The sequence below is a fragment of the Podarcis cretensis genome (assembly GCF_951804945.1).
Source record: "Podarcis cretensis genome assembly, chromosome: 14".
NCBI classification, from domain to species: Eukaryota; Metazoa; Chordata; class Lepidosauria; order Squamata; family Lacertidae; genus Podarcis; species Podarcis cretensis.
The window spans coordinates 47,521,064-47,546,011 of NC_137183.1; the positions used below are offsets into that span (position 1 = coordinate 47,521,064).

Below are 24,948 nucleotides of genomic sequence, written 5' to 3' on the forward strand. Positions count from 1 at the left end.
ACCTCCGGAATGAATTAAGTACTTAACCCGAGGTACCACTGTATAGTGCTGTAGCATGCTTACTTTTCTAGATGATTCTCTCTTCTGTCTTGTTATTACAGCATCAATGCGTCTGTCAAGCCTAGAGATTTTCTTCTGCAAGAGAAAGAAGAGCTTGCATTGGCCTGCAGAAAAACTTTAGAACAAGGGGAGCAACATTCACAGTTGCACTGAAGCAACTCTAAATATCTGGAGCTAAGGGTTTGGCTAGTAGGCTCAAGGATGTACTTCTAACATCAATTGTGTTTTTGCAATGACCAATGGCTTCTAACAAATCTGACGGAATGTCCCAAGTTGCTACTTCCCCTTTTCCTAGTGTCTGAAAAGGAATCCCACCACCAAACTGCTTGCGCCAACTGCAAGTCAATCATCCCTTCCTCTCACCACTTTTATGGCAACCACAAAGAGACTCTGCTACCCTCTTTGCCATACAAAAAGGTTTGTTTGCACTTGCTCTCTGTTCCTCCTTAGTGTTGCTTCCCTGACTTACTGCTCCCTTCTCTGCCTTACTTCTTTAACCCTCTGCTCCTGAACTGCCCACTCCTAAAACTCCCTCCCCCTTAAGTCCTCTTTGCATCCCTCAGCCACCCTGGCAGGCCAGCACCCTTTCCTGTGCCACTTTAACATGCCAAGTAGAGGGTCTCAGCTGCATGCAAGGTGTCAAGACATCTGTATACCATGGGTTAAACTGACAAGTCTAACAGCAGCCAGCAGTGGGATCTCTACAACACGTGACTTATGGGCCATATTTCTATATACAGATATATAACGTGCTGGCTCCAGGTTTTGCAGGGGCCCTTGGCAAAATGCTCCCTCTTCTGCCTTGCTCCTACCACTGAACACTCAGAGAAGGCAGAGGGACAGGCAGTGACAGCAGGGAGGAAAAGCAGAGCCAGAGGTCATCAAAGAACCTCTTGTCGGGATATGGGCCTTGGCAAATGCCTGATAACACCAGCTTCTGATGCCAGCCTCTTAGAGACACGACAGGCTCCAGTAAAATAAAATAAAAAACATGCTTGTGCATATGGTACAAGTTTGTGTCCTATAATTTTCATGTATTAAACCATGACTGACAGACAAGGCTTTTAAAATGGAACAGTGCCTTACTACAATTTTAATAGCTATCGCTTCATGCTTCCGGAGGCACTGCGTGTGGTCGATTCTTTGCTTTAGAAGTTCGAGCCTGTGATCCAAGGTTTTCACTGACTTGTCCAGCTGACTTTGAATAAAGCATTTGACCTACAATGGGGGGGGGGGGGACAACACATATAAGCATGCACCCTTTAAATCAAGAAATTCTTAGAAAGCAGGAAGTTTTAAAAGCTCTGACTCAACGCACAGCACCTTTTGCATGTCAGTAAGCAACAAGTCCAACACAAATAAAACTTTTTCCTGCAGCACCTTCAGTTGCTCACCCCAAACCACAGCTTCACAGGCATCCAACATGCACTGAGGCCAGGATCCAAAGAGCCATGCAACAAACTCCATGTACCCGGGTTGCCTGAATACATGGAATACTTTTTTTAAAAAAAAATGATGCATACGTAAATCCAGAGGTCAAGCTGCCCAAAGTCATGTGCAAAAGTCCTTGTGGATTTTGATTAACTGAAGCGGTTCATTAGCATCACATCATCCTTAGCATAAAACAAACACCATTTTTTAAAAAATTAAAATAAAGCTGCAGATAATCATTAAGGTGAGACTGGCTGATCAAACAAACAAACAAACAAACTGTGATAAAGGCCTGCCAGCTTAAATAAGTCTGAAAGTCAAAAGCGAGGATACCTGCAAAATCTCTGCTGAAAGCGTGTTCTACACCATGTAACTGGAGAGGCTAAAACTCAAATGCCACAAGCAGCTATTTGGATTTGGGCTAAGGACTTCTGTATAAACAGACACCCTCCTCTGCCACACATGCAGAGGAGGGTGTAGATGCAGCTGCCTCCCCCTCCGAAAAAACTGGGAAAATTCTTGTCCAGAATCAGGTAGAGACAGAGTTCTTAATGTACAGTCCAGTGCCAACAACAGCGTACACTGTTACCCTTTAAAAGGAAGCTCTGAAAATTACACCTGGTCCTTTCCCAATCAAGGGAAAGTTGTGTTGGAAGTCCCAGTGGAGTGTTTCGGTTTTCAAATGTTTTTTGGAAGCCGAATGTCTGGTGCAGCTGTCAGCTATTGTTTCCGGGGTGCCTGCACCAATCAGAAGCTGAGCCTTCGTTTTCGAACATATAGGAAGTCAGATGGACTTGTGGAACGGATTAAGTTAAAGAACCAAGGTACCATTGTATTTGGCAGTTTTGATTTTGCTATTCATTTTGCGTTTTTGAGGCTTTTTCGGTTCATTTGTTTTTGTGACTGTGTGGAACCCAGTTCAGCTGATTGATTGATTGTGTGAATGCAGAAATTGATAATAATAATAATAATAAAATTAATTTTATTTATACCCCGCCCAGAGCCGGGCTCAGGGTGGCTAACACCAGTAAAATTACAATAAAAACATAACTGGGGGGGGGCAATTTAAAATACAGGTTAAAATGCAATTTAAAATGCAGCCTCATTTTAAAAGTAGCCCATAGATCAAAACCGTAAGGAGAGGGAAAACATAAGGGTCAGACTGAATCCAAACCAAAGGCCAGGCGGAACAGCTCTATCTTGCAGGCCCGCCAAACAATGACTATCATCAGTGCAAGTAATATATATTTTTTTAATTTTACAGTATTTTTATCTACAATACTTTCTTATTTTATAGTACAGTACATCAATTATTGTTTTCATTTTATGGATCAATCTGTTTTGTATTACTTTCTATGGGAAAGTGCGCCTTGGTTTTGGAATGGATTAAGAACCAAGGTACAACTGTACATAATTCAAGGCATCTATATAGCATTCAGAATACATGCTCTCATGCCCTTATCATCTCTGTAATATTCATGGACTCTTTACCTGGCCTTCCAACTGGACACCCCATATTTGGAGTTGTTTACCTAAAACTCCCCTTATCTTATCAAGTTGTCAATCACCTTCCACTGGCTCTGGTCAGTCTCTAATTGACATGGTATCAGCCTATAAGTTCTGTTACTGGGGTCAAGGAGAGCTATGTGCCCTCTTTGCGTATTACTGATGGTCCTGCTTTGGTTAACTGAAAAGCAAAAGAATAAGAGAACAGAAATACAGAGAAAAGGATACAATGCAGAAAGGCACATTCTGAACTGGGCTACAGTACTTCCCTGTGCATTTCAGTGGGAAAAGGGCCATAGTTCAGTGATAACAACTTTGCTTTGGGCAAATGAAAACACACCTCTTTACTGGAGATGTGCGTTTTCAGAACCCACCATATTCTTGTGACTGTAATGTGCTTTAACTATTCTTAATTGTGTGGGACTTGATGGTGAAGGGCAGGGAATAAATTCAATTAATAGTAATAGTACAGTGGTGCCTCGCAAGACGAAATTAATCCGTTCCGTGAGTCTCTTCGTATAGCGGTTTTTTCGTCTTGCGAAGCAAGCCCATTGACAGCTTAGCGGATTAGCGCTATTAGCGGTTTAGCGGCTTTTAGCGGCTTATCAGCTTAGCAGATCAGCTGATAAGCGGCTTAGCTGCTTAGAAAAAGGGGGGGGGGAAAACCCCGCAGGAACTCGCAAGACATTTTCGTCTTGCGAAGCAAGTCCATAGGGAAATTTGTTTTGCGAAGCGCCTCCAAAACGGAAAACCCTTTCGTCTAGCAGGTTTTCCGTCTTGCGAGGCGTTCGTCTTGCGGGGCACCACTGTAATGCCTGCTAGAAATACTTGGTACCCCTGGATCAGACAGCAAAATAAAGCTTTGATTAAAGAGTTTTAGTTAAATAAAAATCATTTGTTACTCATTATGAGCTTTCAGGCTAGAAACGGAGGAAATCGGCTGTATCTAGGACTAGAACTGGGCTGGCAGCCCTGATGCAAGGCTTAAGTTTGGTGGGAGATTCCCAACCCCAATTTACACAGCAACATCACTGCCATGTGCAGCATTACCTTTGGACTTGTCCAGCCCCAGGAGGGCTTGAAGTGAGCTATCAAAACAAAAATAGCAGTAGTTACGCAAGGCTGAAATGAACTCCTCAAAACTATCAAGACATTTCAGTCCTGGCATTTAAAAAAAAATAAAAAATCAGTCCACGAGCACGCTTAGGATGACCAGAACAGCACAAGCCACACACCCAGAACAGTTTTCCATTCTCAACCCTGCTTTAATTTCATTATTTCAGCACAACTGCAGTGGCTTCTCATACAAAGCAACTCACCTGTTCCAATGCAATACGTCTTTTCTCTGAGCTTTTGTCGCCAACCTTTCCGGCTTCATTGGATTTCTTGATGCATTTGGAAAAGATGCCTTCATTAGTTTCTGAAATTTTCCTTTTCCTCGGAGCCCCATCTTTGAGGAGACAGAAGGGATTCCCTAAGAAATCTGGAAAACATTGCCACTACCACTACGACATTTATATACCACTTTTCTGTCCAAGGAGTACATGGTTCTCCCCCTCCCCATTTTATCCTCATAACAACACTATGTAGGTTAAGCCAAGGAACACCAACTGACCCAGTGAGCTTTAAAGTCTGCTATCACAGGTCCTAATCGGACAATCGAACCACTATATCACATCAGCAATGCACTGCAACAGATTTTTGTGAAGCTGAATCAGTACTGCAATAAGTTTTTCGCTCTAGTTTTTGAAGAAGTAGGCAACTTTTGCAGTAAGTTATATTTTTAAAAATCCCATACAAGCCAAGAGCAAACACCTACCCACCCCCCTGAAAGCTTTGGAGCAGAGTTATATAAGAAGGGTTCAAACTTTAAAGAAGGCTGCAGTTTTCTAGTTTCTGCAGAAATGAACGGGGCCTGAAATGGTACTGTGATCTCAGTCACGCCAACACTCTGAAGTTAAGCAACTGTGTCATTTCACTTGATTAAAATGAACTGCACAGTGTCTTCTGCAACCGCCTCAAACTAGCATCACACTCACTCTTGGAAAGAGGAACAGGAGGGAAATTTTGCAAGTGGCCACCATTTAGCATCAAAATCTGGTCTTCTAAAGCTTAAGCAACGATTTCTTGAGCTGTATTCCATGTGAATAGTGAGCACTGTGGACAGGAAGTGGTTATGGTGACACAAGGCAGCCTTCATGGTTTTCCCCACACTGATTTTTCCATAGCGCACACACCGTGATTCATAATGTATTGTCAGGTCAAAAACTATGAAGCCAGTATCACAATATGGACTTCAAGCCGGTTTTGGATGATATATCACCCAGCCCTATATCCGTAATGAGATAAGAAAGGCGTCCATTATCTGCACCTTCTGGAACAACCAAAGACATTTTTGTTCTAATGATTCTCCCAGCTGGATGAATGAGTCTCTGTTATGAGTATCCTATTTTGTGTCCCACCCCCCCACCCCCATTTCAAATTTATCTACCGTTCTTTGTGTTTAGCTCTTTTGATTACATTTACTCTACATTGCCCTGAGAGGATAAACCATCTTAATGACTGTAAAAACAATAATTTAAAAAAATGATTACCTGGCCGTACTGAAGAATTAGTTTTTTTCTCAAGCAACTGGAATCTGTCGCCTTCCTGTTCCAATACTGGCATGGTTTGCTTAACAAGTGGTTCATCTTTTATTTCGGTTATCTTTTCTAAGGCAGGGATCTTGCGCATAGGAGAAGTCACTGAAAGCTCATGTTCCGATTGGCCAGAAAGCTGGGCAAGCGGCTCAGAGTTCAAGTGTACTTCCACCGGCTTATGCGATGAGGGACTGGGTTCTTTTTGAAGGTAATAATACAGTAGATCCTGTAAGGCTCCAGCATTCAGAAATTGCTCCAAATCAGAGTCTTCAGTGCAAACCTTGTAGGGAAGATCTTGGGATCCTTCACGACTACTATTATAAATACTGATTTCAGAATTAACAACTAAATTGGTTACGGGCTCCCTTAATGTTGGACGGTGCAACAGAGTTTCTTTCGATTCTGGTTGAAGGTTAGGTTCTTTCAGAGAGTTCTGACTTAAGCCACTTGTTTCAGACCTTTTTAAGTGGACATGATTATCCACAACGGAGGTACCATTTGCCAATTTTTCTGCTGCTTGGACAGCCTTCATTTCAGAATTAACAACTAAATTGGTTATGGACTCATTTAATGTTGGAGGGTGCAACAGAGTTTCTTTCGATTTCGGTTGAAGGTTAGGTTCTTTCAGCGAGTTCTGACTTAAGCCACTTGTTTCAGCCCTTTTTAAATGAACATGATTATACACAACGGAGGTACTATTTGCCAATTTTTCTGCTGCTTGGACAGCCTTCATTTCACGCAGCATCTTCACTTGCTTTCGGGCGCTTGGAGTCATCGTCTTTTTGGCACGCAAGGGCTTTTTGACATCCATGTTTGGATTAATTTCTTGCACCCTAAAACACAATAATTACATCTTGTGAGTCGAGATCAAACATTATTTTCCTTAAGATGCTAATTAAAGTTTGAATCAGGTAACCTACATTTAATTTAAACCTACACCAGATTTAAATGCAGTCAGTTCAGTATATCAGAGGCCTGTGTGCACACCACACACTATTATTAATCACAGAACTGTAGAGTTGCAAGCGACTCCAAGGGTCATCTATTTCCACCCTCTGCAATGCAGGAATCTCGGCTAAAGCATTCATGACAAATGGCCATCCAACCTCTGCTTAAAAACCTCCAAAGAAGCAGAGTCTGCAACTTCCCAAGTCCGTTCCACTGTCAAAAAGCTCTTACTGTCAAGAAGTTCTTCCTGATGTTTAGTTGGAATCTCCTTTCTTGTAACTTGAAGCCATTATTACGGGTCCTACTCTCTGAAGAAGGAGAAAACTAGCTTGCTCCAATGTTTCATTCAACAGCCTTTTTCATATATGAAGATGGCTATCATATCTCTTTCCCAGGCTAAACATACCCAAATTCCCTCAACCGTTCTTTGTAAGGCTTGCTATCCAGACCCTTGATCATCTTGGTTGCCCTTGTAAGAATTGGGTACTTTTGTGGTTTATGTGAAAAAGAAACATCCTCATTTCTCACACCATCCTCCACAAGCGTTTCAGCTCATCAATGTCCTTCTTAAAACCAAGGTGCCCATAACTGGAAACTTGCCATTACATCTGAACCCAGGCTCATGCTAGTTTCCTCAAACCATGAGCAGTATGCCAAGAACAAACCATGGTTACCACTTATGCTTTAACTTGCCTTTTTGGACATTTATCTTGGTTGGTTTTTTATAAGTTTGGAGCTGTTTGGATGGATGTTTGGATGGATGTTTATACAGTGGTACCTCCGTTTTCGAACTTAATTCGTTCTTACACCTAAAGTGTTCTTAAACTGAGGCGTGCCTTCCCCAATGAGGCCTCCCACCACCGGTGCCATTCCGCCGGTCGGCTTCTGTTCATCTTCCGGGGCAAAGTTCGCTAGCCAGAACACCTACTTCTGGTCTTATGGAGTGCGTTGCCAGAATTGTTTGTTAACAGGACTGTTTTTAGACCGAGGTACCACTGTATATATGGAATTAATACTATGTTTTGCAGGTGTTCCTTGTTGGTTCCTTGTGGGAGTCACTTGGTAGTTCACCACACCTCAGAGCATGCAGAGCCCCAGCAGAGTCTTCAGAGATATCCTTCTCCTGCAAAACAGCTTCCTCCAGAGTCCCCAGTTAAGGGGAATGCTCCTCTCGGACGCAGCTCAAAGTAACTTTCTTGTCGCCGATACAAGACAAATCTAAACACTACTGCCTACTATAAACAGTTCTTCTGGTCTATGAAGTAAAGATACATATGTACAGAGATCCACTAACACCATCACCATGCTAGCTAACGCTGCTATGCAAATCCCGACATGCAAACAGGACATCATGAAAGCAGTGCCCTTGAAATTATTAGATCTGTCTCTATTTTTCCTGAAACAATGGGAGGATGAACAACTCAGCAAGTCATACACTCAACCCTGCTGGTGTTGCTATAGTAACAGTGCACCTGGCCCCTTATCTCTGAACATCCAGATTTTTTTGGGGGGGGTGCTCCTCAGGACATAAGCCCAAGCACTGTGTAATTTAACCCACTGTTTGCATTACACCAACATTCCTATTATGCCTCTTTAATAGAAATCCCCTGAAGGTAGCCTTTTGGCTGAAACACATTGGTCTGCTAAGAAAAACTAAGTCACCATTAAGTTACCAGAATCTTGAGAAGTGGACTCCCTTATTTGGCAATTCATTTGGTGGCTGTTTCCTTCTGTGTTTCGTATGTTAATATTGACTTCAGCTTGTGGGTTGAACAGACCAAGTAATTGGGAATGGGAATTCAGACCACACGAAAGAGAATTGATACAACTCTACAAGAAGGCATCTGGAGAGGGCACATATCCCTCTCTGCCCATAAATCCATTTTGCCAACAATTCCCCAACTGAGTGCCTGTCTGATGTTGTTGAATTACAATTCCCACCGTGCTCTTAGCCAATGCTTGGGGTAATGTCTTGTCAAAGGCAAGGGGGTTCTTTTTCTTCAGGGGTTCAAAAGCAAACGCAAGACACACAAGTGGTGAGAAAGTCTAAGGTTTATTAAACAGCAGGCAACCTATGCAGAAGTACAACATCATACCCAGAGAACAGATGGCACCCACTTCGATTCAGCTTCCAGGAGCTCCAGAGACAACAGTCAAGAGAAAGACCCCAGTCTAGCCAATCCAACAGCATTGCTGTTCCTGGTTTGTGTTGAGGCTCAAATTCTGGGTCAAATTCTAGAGGTTTATATGCATTAGGCGAAATTGCAAAATCCAATTGCCAAATTAATCAGCCAGACATTAAGATCCCATGGTTCGGGCTGCGTGTCTAAAATGCATTTATTTTTTTTTATTTTTTTTTTAAATAATTTTTATTAACTGGCCAATCACATCAAATTAAATCACATCATATAAATTCCGAATTACAAAGCCAAATTTTTAAATATTGTTGGGGGAACCCATACTTCAAGATCCAAAGGGGAATTCAGATCATCTTCTTATTACTGCGTTAATGTCCAAATCAGTCCCAATCAGTTCATAATTCTATCCAGTCTTATCTTGGTGTTGCCACATCATATCTTGTTCGTATAATTTCTCTTTTTCCTTTACGATCTCTTCTGTTAGTCTCCTTAAGCCGATAGCAAGTGTAATAATCCTGTGTGGATTTCCCGTTCCTCCACTAAGTCCAGATGGTTTCCATATATCTCCTTCGTAGATAACATCACTTTATCCATTGTAAATTTTGGCATTTGTCGCTCTTAAGTCCCACCGAGGAGTTGATTCACGATATGTAAACAACTCTATTTCTCTCTTTCTCCTCCCAGACCCAAGAGCTCCCACAATGCCTCACAAAATGGCGAACGGCATTTTTTCCTGACTGCGTCACTCCAAAACTCTTAGCTTTCCAGCTTCATCTTGAAACATTGCTTTGGATCGAAAGTTTATCTCCACACAGTCTTAAATCCACAGCTTAAGTCCTTAATTTCTGACTCATTAGGGGAGGGGGATTCTTGTTAAATCACATAAAAAGGTAGAGGCAGGTTCCCCCCCCCTTCCCCCCATAGTCATTACCGTATCTTGACGTTCTTCTCGTATTTTATTGTTGTCTTGTTATCAGAGATCTCTTCTGTCAGCAGTATTTACTCCCCTTTTTCCTTGATGTATGTGCAATTAATCATGTCCAAATTATTTCTTTTAAAGATCATTGCAACCAGCGGCGCGAATCGGGGACGGCGTCGAGGAGTGCCGAAAATCCCACAGGAGGGCTTTGTGCCTAGTGCCCCCACCCCCACAAATTCGGGGGTGGTATAGGGCACAGCAGGCAAGGGCCGTCCCCCCCATAATCCTGGGGGGGTTAAGGAGGCTAATTACCCCCATCATAGCCTCCAAATTACCTCGTGTGGGTCAGAGAGATGTTATTGTCAGCCATCTTCCGATGCGCCACCTAGTGGCCCCCTTGTGCCTAAAATGCATTTAATCCTGGAGTCCTCCCAATATATTACAGCTGCGTTATCTCTAAACAAGGGAGGCCCATGCCTCTGGCATGCAAGCTCAGCAGCTATGAGGGGCTTCCGTTAGGAATTCAGGTCGGGCAAATATAAGCAGCTATCAGGCCTGAGAGAGAAAGAGGGGTTGTCTGTTTTTCTAACAGCCTTCATTTAACAGTGATATAAAGGATTAATAGAGCCAGGCCAACTACACTTCTTCGAATTACAATCAATCTTCCGGTATGCTGATGGAAGTCCCAAAACATGTAGGACACTAGGCTGCCCAAACCCTCCTGTACACTCTCCTAGAGGCCTTCACCATTAAGTAAACAAACAAGAAAGTATAAATGTTCACCACAACCAGGATAATTCTCAAACAATTCTGGCTCTCTGGTGGTGGCTGCCATTCAAATCTTTATTTATTTCTCCACCCTGCTACATCATAAAATATAAAGGTGGCGCACAATGTAAAAACATACTACCCCATGTTAAAAAATAAAACTACAGATAACCATTAAGGAGACTGGCTAACCAAAAATCAAAACAGCAGCAAGGGCCTGTTGACATCAAAAGGTCTTTAAGAGATCCCTGAAAGTCAACAGCTAGGATGCTTACTAAGTCTCTGGTGGAACAGAATTCCACAGCATGGAACTAGCAAAACTAAATTTATTTATTTACCTGCTTAATTGATAAGAGTAACCCCATAGCAGTACTCCTCTAGGAAGCCGGTGTGGTGCAGTGATTCGAGTGTGGAACTAGGAACTGGGAGATGAGGGTTCAAATCCCCACTTGTGAGATATAAAAATATTGGTCCCAATGCCCACTTAGTCAAAAGATAAATACTGCCACCACCCAGACTTATAGACCAGTAGGGGTACAATTTCAAAACTTTAGCAACCAGGGCTTCCCAGGAGCTGGAATGTGCCTTAGTACTTATCCTGCTTGCAAATCCCTAATAAAAAAAATAATAAGAAGTTTCTATACCAGAAGCCTCGGCAATCTAGAACACTGAATTTAGGACCACAGTCTTTTTCCATGAATCCACAGATTTTTACAGCAAGAGAAAACTATCGGGGAACAGCCACATAGATCCTGTAATCCAGTGGTTCCCAAACTTCTAGAGGCCTTTGACTCTTTGGTTTATAAACTCACCACCCCCCCCGTGCCCCTTAGCCTACCCTACCCTATAAAAAGGATTACAGTGGCACCTTGGTTTGCAAACACCTTGGTTCCCAAATGCCGAAAACCCAGACATAAGTGTTCCGGCTTTTGAACGTTTTTTGGAAGCCAAACATCTGATGTGGTTGTTGGCTATTGTTTCTGGGGCGCCTGCACCAATCAGAAGCTGCACCTTGATTTTTGAACATTTTGGAAGTCAAACGGACTTCCGGAAGGGATTATGTTTGGCACTTTTGTTTTTGCTATTTATTTTGCGTTTTTGTTTTTGAGGCTTTTTCGGTCAATTTGTTTTTGTAACTGTGTGGAACCCAGTTCAGCTACTGACTGATTGTGACTGTGGAAATGGATAAAAGCCCCCCATCCAAACAATGACTATCATCAGTGCAAGTAAGATTATTATTTTTTTATCATCTACAATACTGTCTTATTTATTTTATAGTACAGTACATCGAATAATTTTATGGATCAGTGGTCTCAGATAGTAAAATTCATGTTAAATTGTTGTTTTAGGGGTTGTTTTTAAAAGTCTGGAACGGATTAATCCATTTTACCTGTCTGAAGAAGTGTGCGTGCACATGAAAGCTTATACCCAGAACATACTTAGTTGGTCTCTAAGGTGGTACTGGACAATTTTTTCAGCTTTTCAGAGTCATTTACACCTACCTAGGTCATACTGTGGGGGGAGGGGCGCATCACCTACTTCGTGAACCACTGCTTTACTCCAATGCACAGTAGAATTTCCACAAAATAGGACAAATTAGAAGTTTTAAACATTGGAATTACAGAACCACCACACAATAAAATAATAATCAAGACTTCACTAGTTAAACTTACCATGCACTTCTTTTACCAATGCTGGCAGTGCCTGCTCCCCGAGAGACGGGCTTGGCACGTCCCAATTTAGCGACCAGGCAACAGGCCAACAAATTGCAAGGTGAAATATGTTCTATATCAGGTAGAAAAGGGGACAGCCCATCTTTATTCCCCCACTAATCCAAAAGCTGGGGGGGGGGGCACGCGCTCACGACTCTTCCAGAACTACTCAGGAGATGATAGCTGGAAGCAAGCCCAGCTGCAAGTTATCACCAATTAAGAATGGGTGTGACCTTGAGAACTTCACAGGGCTATTAAAACCCAAGCAGCTGAGAATAATTTTATGAGACACCAAATTCCTTTGGGCCCTAGATTTTCCCAAAACCAGTATTTGCTTCCTCATGCTCCCCCAAACTACTCCCAAGAAGAAAAGGCCCAATTAGAAATGTAACCCTACCAATTTCAATTACAGTGGCACCTCAGGTTAAGTACTTAACTTGTTCCGGAAGCCCGTTCTTAACCTGAAACTGTTCTTAACCTGAAGCACCACTTTAGCTAATGGGGCCTCCTGCTGCTGCCGCGCCGCCAGAGCACGATTTCTGTTCTCATCCTGAAGCAAAGTTCTTAACCTAAAGCACTATTTCTGGTTAGCGGAGTCTGTAACCTGAAGCATATATATCCTGAGGTACCACTGTACAGGACTTACTTGACTAAATCCTGATAGTCTGCACCTGTGCTGCAATTGTTTTAAAGGCATTTGTGTTGTTTTATCACTTGTTGCTTGCCACTCCAGGCTCCTTTGGAAGGACACATATTAGTAAATTAACGACACCAATTCACTATCCTAGCATCTGTAGTTTACCGGGTATACAATATATTTGAGGAACGTGATAAAACAATACAGGCACCTGTGTGTGCTGCAAATGTGTGAATAAAAGTGAGTATCTCCCTATAAAACCAAAGCAAAGTCCAGGTTGTTAAATGGTACTTGAAACTGGGGTAACCTGACCCCCACAGGTCATCTGGTATTCATATTCCCAATACCTGCTCCAGATCTTTCCCACCTGCAATACACATCCTTTAATAGCTCTCTCCAGGTTCTGCGAGCTACATCAATCTCATTCAATTCCAACTTGGTCTCTATGGTGCTAAAAATAAGTGATATTACGTGTGTGTGTTTTAAAAAAAATTCTATGCAAATTCTCTCAAATAACATCTTGGCTAATAAGAAATAATCTGAATTTATGCCTTTTTGCTCAAGCAAAATATCCTAAGAATAATATCATTCTTATCTACCAAACACAGGCATCTCATTATCACCTCCTGTAAATAAACTGATGTAGTATACCCAGAAGCTGCCAGGCCTTACTTTTGTAATTAATGGTATGATTTGAATGAACCTAAAATGGCTGAAGACCACCACCACAAAATGGATGCTGTTGATGAACTAATAATGAACTGTGTTGATCAAAGAGCTAATGGAATGGAATGTGCATGTTCTGGCCAAGTGAACGGTACATGCAAGGAAGCATAGACTGGCTATACTACACTACAGTGGTGCCTCGCAAGATGAAATTAATCCGTTCCGCGAGTCTCTTTGTCTAGCGGTTTTTTCATCTTGCGAAGCAAGCCCATTGACGGCTTAGCGGCTTTTAGCGGCTTATCGGATAAGCAGATAAGCGGCTTAGCAAAAGGGGAAAAAGGGAAAAAAACCCGCAGGAACTCGCAAGACATTTTCGTCTTGCGAAGCAACCAAATAGGAAATTCGTTTTGCGAAGCACCTCCAAAACGGAAAACCCTTTCGTCTAACGGGTTTTCCGTCTTGCGAGGCATTCGTGTTGCGGGGCACCACTGTATTTACAAACAATGAGTGTTGTGATATGATCACCCATAACTCTGTGCATGCCACCTTGAGGGAAAAAGGTAGGATATAAATGGAATAAACCAGGCACGCCCAACAGGTAGATCACTGGATGCCTGTAGTAGATCACTGGCTCCCACCAAAGAAGCTCAACAGCTTTCACTCCTCCCAAAAAAAGTTGAATATTTCTGTCCTGGACCCCATAAAAACGGGGCTTTCCTTCCTAAAAAAGGCTCAGCAACTTTGACCTGAACCTTCTAGATTACTGCCAGTTTTATTGCAGAGTCCCCTGCAATAAACAAACATTAAATGTAATGCATGCAGTATAAACAGGAATATTGTCACCTATTTACCTACGCATTATCTGAAGGGATCCACAATCTGTTGAGTTTTAAACCTTTTATATCTAACTGCATATCCATGGAAGCTAAATGAAGGTCTTAAATACGGGGGGGGGGGGGGGGGCGGCACTGGGTTGTTGCTTTTATTTCAATTATAGATTCTGTGGTTTTATGTTTTGATTTTGTTCTGTGAACTGCCCTGAGGCCTCAGGGTATAGGGTGTGAAATAAATTCAATTAATAATAATAAAAATATTGTCTATTTCAATTTTGGGGGGTTTATTCCTGTCTTCCTGGAGCAACCATTTCCCACATGGCCCCAATCTGCATATTTAAGAGTCTTATGCCAGTTATTGTGAATGACAATAGTGAGCAGCAAATACTAATAAAACTTGACTACATTGCATACTTACACACGTAACCAGGCTCTTACGGTAAAGGGTTGGGTAATAAATAATGATAATTATTTCTATTACCACCTGAAGCGTATTTTCCCTCCCTAGAAATATATTTACATATGTTTATGTATATATACACACACATTATTTCAGATTCAGTTAGGTAGGTAGCTGTGTTGGTCTGACGCAGTCAAAATAAATTAAAAAACTGTCCAGTAGCACCTTGGAGACCAACTAAGTTTGTTCTTATACAAAGCTTATACCCAGAACAAACTTACATATTATTTCATTTATCGACCAAGCTCACTGGGTGTGACACTCCCTCTCAGGCTAGTCGACCTCACAGGGTGCTCGTGTTTATAACACGGGGAATAACGGAGAAGAAACCATGCACGCCACCTTGGGCTCCTTGGACGAAAGAAGTTGGGATATAAACGCGGTAAAATAAATACAAAACAAAAAAACCTACAGACACCGCCCCTCCCCCACTTACTCACCAGTCTGCGCAGGCGCGGCAGGCGCTCAACGGAGGCTCCGCGCGCTCTTTCTCTCTCGCGCCGCGTCTGCCGTTGGAGGCCGTTAGAACGTTCACGGCGCCATCGTTCTAAGGCACGTGCGGCGTTAGAAGAGGGGTAAGGGGAGCAACCGGAGGAATTAACCGCGCAGGCGCTTAAAGCAAGGAGACCATCAAACAATTATTCTCTCTGTCCAATCAGAAGCCGAGGCATCCTTCTCCTATTCACGCATCGCTAAAAGCGTTGGCTATTTGCTGAGCCTCGTCTTGCCCGGGGAGAACGTCCGCTCGGCCAATCAGGAGCGGTCGTATCCTGCCTTGCCCCGCCCTCCTCCTCCTCGCTCAAGCGCCTTAGCCAATCAGCGACGAGCGCAGGCTATAATTCAGCCCAGAAAGAGCAGCATCTTCTTCGGGTCGGGGGTGGGCGGGGGTGAGACGCGGGGTTTCCTCGGCTTGTTCATACGCGTGTAACGTGTGAACGTGGGGAACACGTATGCATTGCAGAAGTCCACAGCAGAGGGCCGGCAGTGGCTGCAGTTGCCCAGGGGGTAGAGAGGAGCAAAGATTTATTCAAGCGAACCGACTTCAAGTCACGTCAATCCTTTGGGGCCAATTCAAATTTCCTGACCTGGAACGTGCGGAATGGGCTTGGAGATTAATGGGACCCAATTTGGCAAATAAAGAGCACTCTTGTTTTGCTGATAAACACACTGGCTTCTCTGCATATGTGGTTTTCTCCCTCCTCATTGCATTCCCATGACAACCCTATGAGGTAATCAGAATAAATAACAAGATAAAAGATGAAAAAATCTTTTAAAATAATTCCAACTAAATATAAGCTTTTAAGATATGAGCTTTCGTGTGTAATACACACTTCGTCAGATGCCGCTTCAACCTTAAAGCTGTTGAAGACTGTTATGGCAGTTGGTTCCGCAGGGAAGCGCAAGGGATTTTTAAAGGGATAGATGACCAAAATTAGTTTTGGCATGTATAATGGGAAATGAATCCAATATCTCTATTCAGACCAGGTCTCTCCATAGTTTTTAGTTTGCTAAGGAGTTGTAATTCAGCAACTTCTCTTTCAAGTGTATTTCTAAAATTCTTTTGCAATAGGACAGCCACTCTTAAAATCCTGCACAGAGTATCCTGGGAGATTGAAGTGCTCTCCTATTGGTTTGTTTTATGATTCCTGATGTCAGATTTATGCCCATTTATCCTTTGGCAGGTAGCGCTGTGATCTAAACCACTGAGCCTCTTGGGCTTGCCGATCAGAAGGTCGGCGGTTCGAATCCCCACGACAGGGTGAGCTTCCGTTGCTCGGTCCCAGCTCCTGCTAACCTAGCATTTCGAAAGCATGCCAGTGCAAGTAGATAAATAGGTACGGCTCCAGCACGAAGGTAAATTGCGTTTCCATGTGCTGCTCTGGTTTCACCAGATGCGGCTTTGACCCGGAAAAACTGTGGACAAACGTTTGCTCCCTCGGTCAATAAAGTCAGATGAGCGCCGCAACCCCAGAGTCGTTCGCAACTGGACTTAACTGTCAGGAGTCCTTTACCTTTACCTTTTATCCTTTGGCATTAAGTTTGTCCTGTTTGTCCAATACAGTGAACTGAAGGGCACTGTTGGCATTTGACAGCATATATAATATTGGCATCTAGATTTATTGTAGCCGGTGTCCATGTTAAGTCTGGTAGTTGTATTATTGTGTGTGAGGAGCTGTTTAAGATTGGGTGGTTTTCCTCCCAGAGCTTGGGAAAAGAGCTGGTCATTATCTAAGAGATGTTGCAAATCTCTGATGATGCATTGAACTGTTTTGAGAGCTGTATGTGAGTACTATTGTTTTCTCTTTTGTGTGTACCTTGCAGCAAGTTCTCTCTGGGTATCCATCTGGCTTTGTGGATCCTTTTTTTAACTTCATCAGGCAGGTATTTTAGTTCCAAAAAGGTTTCCTGTACTCTGCCACTTGTCCTTATCCACAATCACTTTAAATTTGGTGATGACTTGTTCCTTGCATCTGACGAGGTGTGTATTACACACGAAAGCTCATACCTTGAAAGCTTATATTTAGTTGATCTTTAAGGTGCCACTGGAATTATTAAAAAATATGTTTTCATCTTTTATCTTCAAAACAAAATAAAAAAATTCCTTCCAGTAGCACCTTAAAGACCAACTAAGTTAGTTCTTGGTATGAACTTTCGTGTGCATGCACACTTCTTCAGATATCTGAAGAAGTGTGCATGCACACGAAAGCTCATACCAAGCAGGTATGAGCTTTCGTGTGCTTTCAGGTATCTGAAGAAGTGTGCATGCACATGAAAGCTCATACCAAGAACTAATTTTTTTATTTTGTTTTGACTATGGCAGACCAACACGGCTACCTATCTGTAACTGGATCTTTTATCTTGTTATTTATTATGACTATGACAGATCAACAGGGCTATCCACCTGAACCTGTGAGGTAGGTTAGGCCAAGAGAAGCAGCGACTGGACCAAGGTCACACCCAGTGACAGATCCTCCCAAGTATCCCTATTTTCCGGGGAGAGTCCTGGATTTACAGAAGCTTTCCAGGTTTCTTATTTGATCCTAGAATGTCCCACTTTCTCTTAGGACGCCCCTATTTTCATTGGAGAAATGCTGTAGGATATGCAGTGAACATCATAGCCAAGTGGGGGATTCAAACCCTGGTCCCTCCCATGCCTTAGTCTGACACTCTTTAAGCACTCCACCACCGCCGGCTCTCTTTCATGAAAACCAAACTTTTTAAATGGAGCTGCACATTTCCATGCCCGTTTTAGACCTTGTCCCGACATCTTAATTACGCCTCTTGACATTTCCAACAAAGCGACCTGCTCTCTCATACACAGATTAAACACATCCCATTTAGCATAATAATCTGTTGCAACCTTCTGCCCCCTTTTTTTGCAACCCTCGGGTTCTAAATTAACTTCTCAGCCATCGCAACAACTCACTATATATGTTCAGTTTTCTGCTTTTCCTTCCTCCCCATTTTCTGCTTGCTTTTCTGTTACCTGATCATTCCAATTTACTCTCTCTGAAAAGAAGTAATGAAGTAAATAAGTAGGAGTTGAAATCTACAGCACCAATCCTACCGTATGTGTGTTTTACTCAGAAGTGAGTCCCACTTCCTGCAAACTCTTACATAAGTGTACACAGGACTTTGACCTGAAACTTTCAGCCTTTTCCTCAAGTTTATAACCTGCCACTCTAATAAAAGCAAGCAGTTTATCTAGGCACTTGGTTCACAGATAATAGTAAACAAGATTAGAGATTTGTTAACTTTTGCTTTTTAAGAACAGCAGGGGCATAAAAACAGAGCTTCATCCCCTAAACGAGTGGCAAATGCTTGCTGATTTTAAAAAATTTATTAAGACACTTTTACCTGTGTCCAAGCAAAGGTACAGGTCCTTGAAGAAGCAATTTCAGACTAAATCGGAATTCCTGAAAGGAACCACAATTTATGATCTATGACTTATGATTTTGCCATTAATATCCCTCTCCAGGTTTTACTGCTGCCTTTCTCTGTTGTGTAAATATAAGAAGCTGACCTTGGATTCTAGCTCGTACAAACCACAGCAGGCTACAAAGTTACAGTGAATTTTTAAAGCACAGCCTGACACGGAAATCCGATGTGTATCTACTCAGAAGTTAGCCCTACTGAGTACAATATTGCTATTGACACTATTCCATCCACTGGCATTCCTGCGAAAGAGTTTTCTATCTGGGGCGCTTTTTCTTCTTTGTTTCTCTCTTAAGCATGTGTTACAGTGTGACTACAAGAAAAATAAAATAATTACATTACTTGGGTTGCCATATTTCAAAAAGTGAAAATCCGGACACAGAAGTTGTTGAGCTTTGCAAAATCTCAAAAGGTTTTCGAGCTATTTTTAAGGAAATTTGCCAAAATCTACTTTTCCGACATGGATTGCCATATGTCTGGATTTTCCTGTACATTTCAGCTATTTCCGCCCGGACAGTGTTTCCGATGGCCAAATCCCGGCTATCTCTGGGAAATTCTGGATGTATGGCAGCCCTATGTTACACCCCAAATGATGTCTGCCAGGTTCAAGATGGCATCAGGATGGCTTTCAGCTACAACTCCTGGATTCACTTATTTATACAGTGGTACCTCGGGTTAAGTACTTAATTCATTCCGGAGGTCTGTTCTTAACCTGAAACTGTTCTTAACCTGAAGCACCACTTTAGCTAATGGGGCCTCCTGCCGCCACCAAGCCACCAAAGCACGATTTCTGTTCTTAACCTGAAGCACTATTTCTGGGTTAGTGGAGTCTGTAACCTGAAGCGTATGTAACCCGAGGTACCACTGTATTTAAATACAGAAATAAATAAATAACTGCAATGGTTGCATCCATTATCGGGAGACAATATACTGTGGGAAATTCAGCTTCCTATTAACCGGCATGCCTCGCTCTAGTCAATGCATGAAGGGGTTAAGACCATAGAACAAGGCGTTTTCCTAGACTTAGCTAGGCCACGCCCCCTCACCTCAGGGTACTAACCATTAGGAAACTTATTTGTTCACTTTATTTCCATTCTTCTTCCTCTTCCACAATCCTATAGAAATCTTTTGCAACAGCAGTTACTGTAGCACCAGCAAACCCTCATTTATTTTTTTTGGTTCATACCTCACTTAAGCTTAAGTTACTAGCAAGTATAGATGACATTGAGATGGCCACGCAAAATGGAGTTCGGTCTTTCATATGCTTATATCATTCGTGATTGTATTGAGGTGGTTCAATGTGATCAATACTGTTTGTGCTGCAATAGCTTTGGGGTGGACCTATGGCTCTGTTTCTGGTCTGCCCATACCCCATAGCTTCCTGAGGAAATCCTGTAACTTTTCCAACCCCAAATGATATGGGCAGGGTGGTTGCCCCACTTTGGTGCCCCTGCAGATGACAATATTATGGTATCGTCAAGGAAGCATTGCATGGGACAACTAATAAAGCAGAATGATGCGTAGACAATCCAGTAAAATCTACCACTATATAAAAAAGGTAAAGCACCCCCTGGATGGTTAAGTCCAGTCAAAGGCGACCATGGGGTTGCGGTGTAGCACCCTGCTTGTGGTTAACGCTTAGCTGGAATGAAATATTCAACGCAGCAACAGAGAAATTAAAATAATAATTTATTTGTCAGACAAATAAATATGAGGCACAGTGGTATATGGTTACCAAGCTCTGGCCTGCCCTCCTGCCATTCTGGCCAGCACTTATATTTCCTTAATCCAGCCCCCTTGCTCCTCCTGTGGCTGCCTCTGTCCAATCAGCCTGGTTGAAATTCCTATTGGCTGTTTGCTAGAACCAATCACAAAAGATACACCCATTTCCTTTTGCCCTTTTATGGGAAACAAAAAGCTATATATTCTTCTATCTATAAATGACAAATAAGTAGTAATATATCTTACATGTGTCTCAACAAGGAACCTTAATTACCAGCTCACCTCTTGCCCTCCTTGCCCTATTGCCCTCCAAAACAGATGGTTTAATCCTAAATTTTTATCTTAAACAGATGTCAAGGATCTTGAGTTCACATCATCATTGAAAGATCTCCTTCTCTTGGAGGTCTTTAAACAAAGGCCTGACAACCATATGTGTGCTCTAATGATGTTTCCTGCTTGGCAGGGGGGGCTGGGCTGATGGCTGATGGCCCCTGTGATCTCTTCCAACTATATGAAATAAGAATCTAGCATAAGGATTTAACATTTCTTAGCTTCTAATTCCTTTGCATAATTACATTTCAGCCAATATATTTAATACATAACATAGATAGCTTTTTAGAAGAATAAACCTTTTCAAAGTAAAAAAAGGAAGGAACAGTTTCCAGCCTCAAAATAAGATAGGAAGAAACCTATCTTCTCCAGCCAAGCCAGTTGCCTTTTTCACTGCTCTTGACCTTTCAACCTTAGGAAAATATGGCTCAAGTTTAATGGGAGGCACATGGTTTTATTTTACTATTTATCAACTCTTAATTATGTTTTTCTCTGCTTTTTTATCTTCTGTAATATGTAGGGTCAGTGTAACCTTGGCTGTCAGCCTGTAATTCCCTTTTTACGACTTTGAGAATTGTTTTCTGCTATAAATCAGGGGGCCCCTTGTCCAGGAGAATAAACATCTTGCCAAGGTTCTTAGGCAGCTGGTCTTCTGCCTGGCATGAACATTTGAAAATCTTTAAGCTCTTTTTAAGATACAGGTCTTAATCAAAAATATAAGCTTTGATAAAAATGCAGGCTTATGATTAGATGCCTCAGCGGCGCTCATCTCACTTTCAGGCCGAGGGAGCCAGCATTTGTCCACAGAAAGCTTTCCGGGTAATGTGCCCAGCATGACCAAACCACACGGAAACGCCTTTTACCTTCCCCCTGGAGTGGTACCTATTTATCTACTTGCAGTGGTGTGCTTTCAAACTGCTAGGTTGGCAGGAGCTGAGACAGAGCAATGGGAGCTCACCCTGTTGCGGGCATTCGAACTGCCGACCTTCCGATCCACCAGTCCAAGAGGCTTAGTGGTTTAGACCACAGTGCCACTCGCATCCCTTTGTGTACTCTATATATACTGCAGAACAAACGTGCAGAAAATCACCAGTCTGGAGGGATCCCCAGTTGCTAGGGTTCACAAATGGGGAGGGTTCTGCTTTACCTTTACCTTTTTCTGCTGTACTGAGGTCCTCTTGTGGGCTTCATATGGTACTCTGGTGGTCCAAGCTGAGAACAGGATTCTGGACTCGATGGGGTCTTTGGTCTGATCCAGCAGGGTTCTTCTTATTTTCTTATTACTTTAACCGTGCATGCAAAGTGTTCTGCACTGAGAAAGGACGGTTTAAATGCTTACGGCAATGATGGTGATGATCTTTTTATGCAGAAGAGAAAGCGCTCCGTCGCTATGCACCAACAGTCTCGGTGAAGTCAGCCAGCTTAACCTCTCTTAAAGGATGCCGTCGCACGAGCTAATTTTGTCTCTTGTCCCCCTGCCCTCCAAATTACTGCTTAATGTTCCGTGGTGCATCCATAACTACTTTTCTCTGCTTAAGCTTAAACGAACAAGGATACAACTGGCCGTAAATCTTGTGTTTCCTTGTCTTTATAAACAGGAGGAAAATAGCTAGTAGGCACACTAGGAGAGGTTGTTTGGCAAAGTAGCACTGCTTTTGCAGTGTGCGGAGGGCTGGGCTTTTATCCACTCATCTCCGATCCAACTAAGTCATTGCAGACAATGACCAAAAAAGAGAAGTGACTCTTTATGTGACACTGTTGCTAAGTGTATGTTCGTTGCCTTAAATAAAAACCCCCCACATCTGACTCCAGTGGCACAGGCTTAAGTCATGTGCTGAAAACAACAACTTGCTGGTGCTGCATTTATTGTTGCTGCAAAAGATTTCTATAGGATGTGGTTAGTGGGTGGATGTTCTTAGTGGTTAGCTAAGGCGGCAGCTGTTAACAGATAGACTATAGGAAAATTCTCTTGTTTACTTGCATGTATAAAAGAGTCTGCAACAATCCAATTTGGGGTGCATCTCTGAACAAGCTTTCCTGTTTTGCCTGACAAGCTGTTACCATTCTGCTGCTGTAAAACAAAATCTGAATCGGTCTGTTTGAACTGCTTCCTAGGTGTGTTTTGCCATAGTTGGCACGAAGTGCCTGAACCTCCGGTGGGCTTTTGCCTACGTCAATTACAACGACCTGCAGGGGATCTCCAGGGGTTTTTCAATCGGAGTCCCTCACAGCCCTACCTGGAGATGCCAGGTATTGAATATTGGACCTTCTGAATGCAAAGCAGCTGGTCTACCAGTGAGCCGCAGCGCTTTTCCAGCAGAGACATGACCCTTTCACGTAGGTACAGTGGCTGAAAATTTACAAAAGAGGAACCTGGAAGAAAAGAAGGAAAATGAGGTGAACGAGTGGTGTGGCATTCACAGGGACTCCTGTGAGGTTACTGGAAAATGGGGAAGCGGGTGGCGCTGTGGTCTAAACCACTGAGCCTCTTGGACTTGCCAATCAGAAGGTCTGCAGTTCAAATCCCTGCAATGAGGTTGAAGCAGGGTCAGGAGGAATTTTACCTTTATGCTATTCATATAATCAATTATCCATGTAACCAGTTATCAGTTATCAATATATTCACATATATTCACACATAACCAGAGTTTACAATGACTTTAGAATCCATTTGGATCATAGAAGCTTCTGCCTAGGCTAAAAGCTAAATTGTTTGAAACTGCAAGTTTACAGTGTAGCACGTGAAAGTAAGGTGGTACCCACTTAGAGTGAAATAAGGATCAAACAGACACAGCTTTTTGGAGAAAAAGAAGGTGAGGGTTTATTGCTGAGCAATAATGGACCCAGTTGGAATCTTTTCCAAAAGACTGGGACCCCGAAGCATACAAATCCTGAGGTCTTTATACCTGAGCAAATCACAGATCATGAGACAGTCATGAGACAGTCACGCATGCCAGCGAAAAATGACCAATTAGCGCTTCTTCTTGCCATGCTCCTGGCTCCTGGCCGAGCGCAGAGTTCTACTCCCAACTTCTGCTTTCCATTGTCTGCAATGATGTGCAGTCTGACCTGTTCCCTAGTTCTGACAGAACAGGGAGTTTTGTGGAGTTTTTGTGGTTTGGCCCTTCCTGTTCTGAGGACTATTTTAGCCTGCATTTGAGGGGTATTTTGTACCAGTGTCTCTGATTCATGTCAAGGATGTTTCCTAGGGAAAGGTCGGTTCTGGACTTGCGGTTCCAAGCAATTTGCAGTTAGCTAAGGCAAAGCTTCCCTTGATTCAAAATGGATTATAAAATCACTGTAAGCCCTGTTATGTGTGAGCATATATGAATATATTGATTACTGATAACTGATTACCGTATTTTTCGCCCCATAGGATGCACCAGCCCATAGGACGCACCAAGTTTTTTTGGGGGGAAATAAAGAAAAAAAAAATATTCCCCCCCAGGCGCTTGTGGGGCCGGCAGCGGGGAGAAGCGCTCTTCTCCCCGCCGCCCGCCTGCAGACCAGGTCCGGGGACAGCAGGAAGACGCGCTGCGCCTCCCAGCTGTCCCCGGAGCTTGCGGGGCAGGCAGCGGGGAGAAGCGCTCTTCTCCCCGCCGCCCGCCTGCAGACCAGGTCCGGGGACAGTGGGAAGACGCGCTGCACCTCCCCACTGTCCCCGGAGCTTGTGGGGCTGGCGGCGGGGAGAAGCACGCGTCTCCCTGCCGTCAGCCTCCAACCCACATCGGGGGACAGCGGGATGGCGGCGTTCCACCTCCCCGCTGTCCCCTGACCTTGTGGGGCTGGCGCTGCAGCTCTCCTGAAGCCTGGAAAGCGAGAGGGGTCGGTGCGCACCGACCCCTCTCGCTCTCCAGGCTTCAGCGAAAGCCTGCATTCGCCCCATAGGACGCACACACATTTCCCCTTCATTTTTGGAGGGGAAAAAGTGCATCCTATAGGGCGAAAAATACGGCATATGAATAGCATAAGGGTAGCATAAGAGTGGCCCCCCCTTTTCTTGCTTTAACAGAATGAACATTGCCCCAGTCCCTTCTTAGTCTCTACAAAGAGGAAGCTATAAATCAGGAGATGCTGGTACATCTCCCCCCTCTTGTCCACACTCAGTCTGTACACGAAACAGGAAGGTCCCGACCCCAATGTCCTTAAATGAACAGATGTTGCAGGGGAGTACAGTTAAGAAGTTCCTCCTTGCTTAAGTTTCTATTTTGCACTGTTAAATCTGGGGAAAAGGTCGGACTGC

General features: G+C 43.2%; 1 protein-coding gene across 7 annotated transcripts in view; it reads right to left on the minus strand.

Annotated features, from left to right (window-relative positions):
- Positions 1-22,493, minus strand: part of ATF7IP2 (activating transcription factor 7 interacting protein 2) — a 33,767-nt gene extending 11,274 nt beyond the window's left edge. The window contains exons 1-5 of one of the 7 annotated variants that reach the window (XR_013833143.1): positions 21,859-22,493; positions 5,592-6,469; positions 4,317-4,471; positions 1,147-1,278; positions 64-135 (exon numbers count right to left, since the gene is read on the minus strand). Coding sequence is in view for 5 of the 7 variants with exons in the window: in XM_079953799.1 (XP_079809925.1) it covers positions 64-135; positions 1,147-1,278; positions 4,317-4,471; positions 5,592-6,469; positions 21,859-21,896 (1,275 nt within the window). In the remaining 2 variants the exon portion in view is untranslated. Of the gene's footprint in view, positions 1-63; positions 136-1,146; positions 1,279-4,316; positions 4,472-5,591; positions 6,470-15,157; positions 15,521-21,858 lie in introns of those variants that run through there. The other 6 variants (XR_013833144.1, XM_079953799.1, XM_079953801.1 and 3 more) reach the window with 6 other exon arrangements.
- Positions 22,494-24,948: the final 2,455 nt, after the last annotated feature.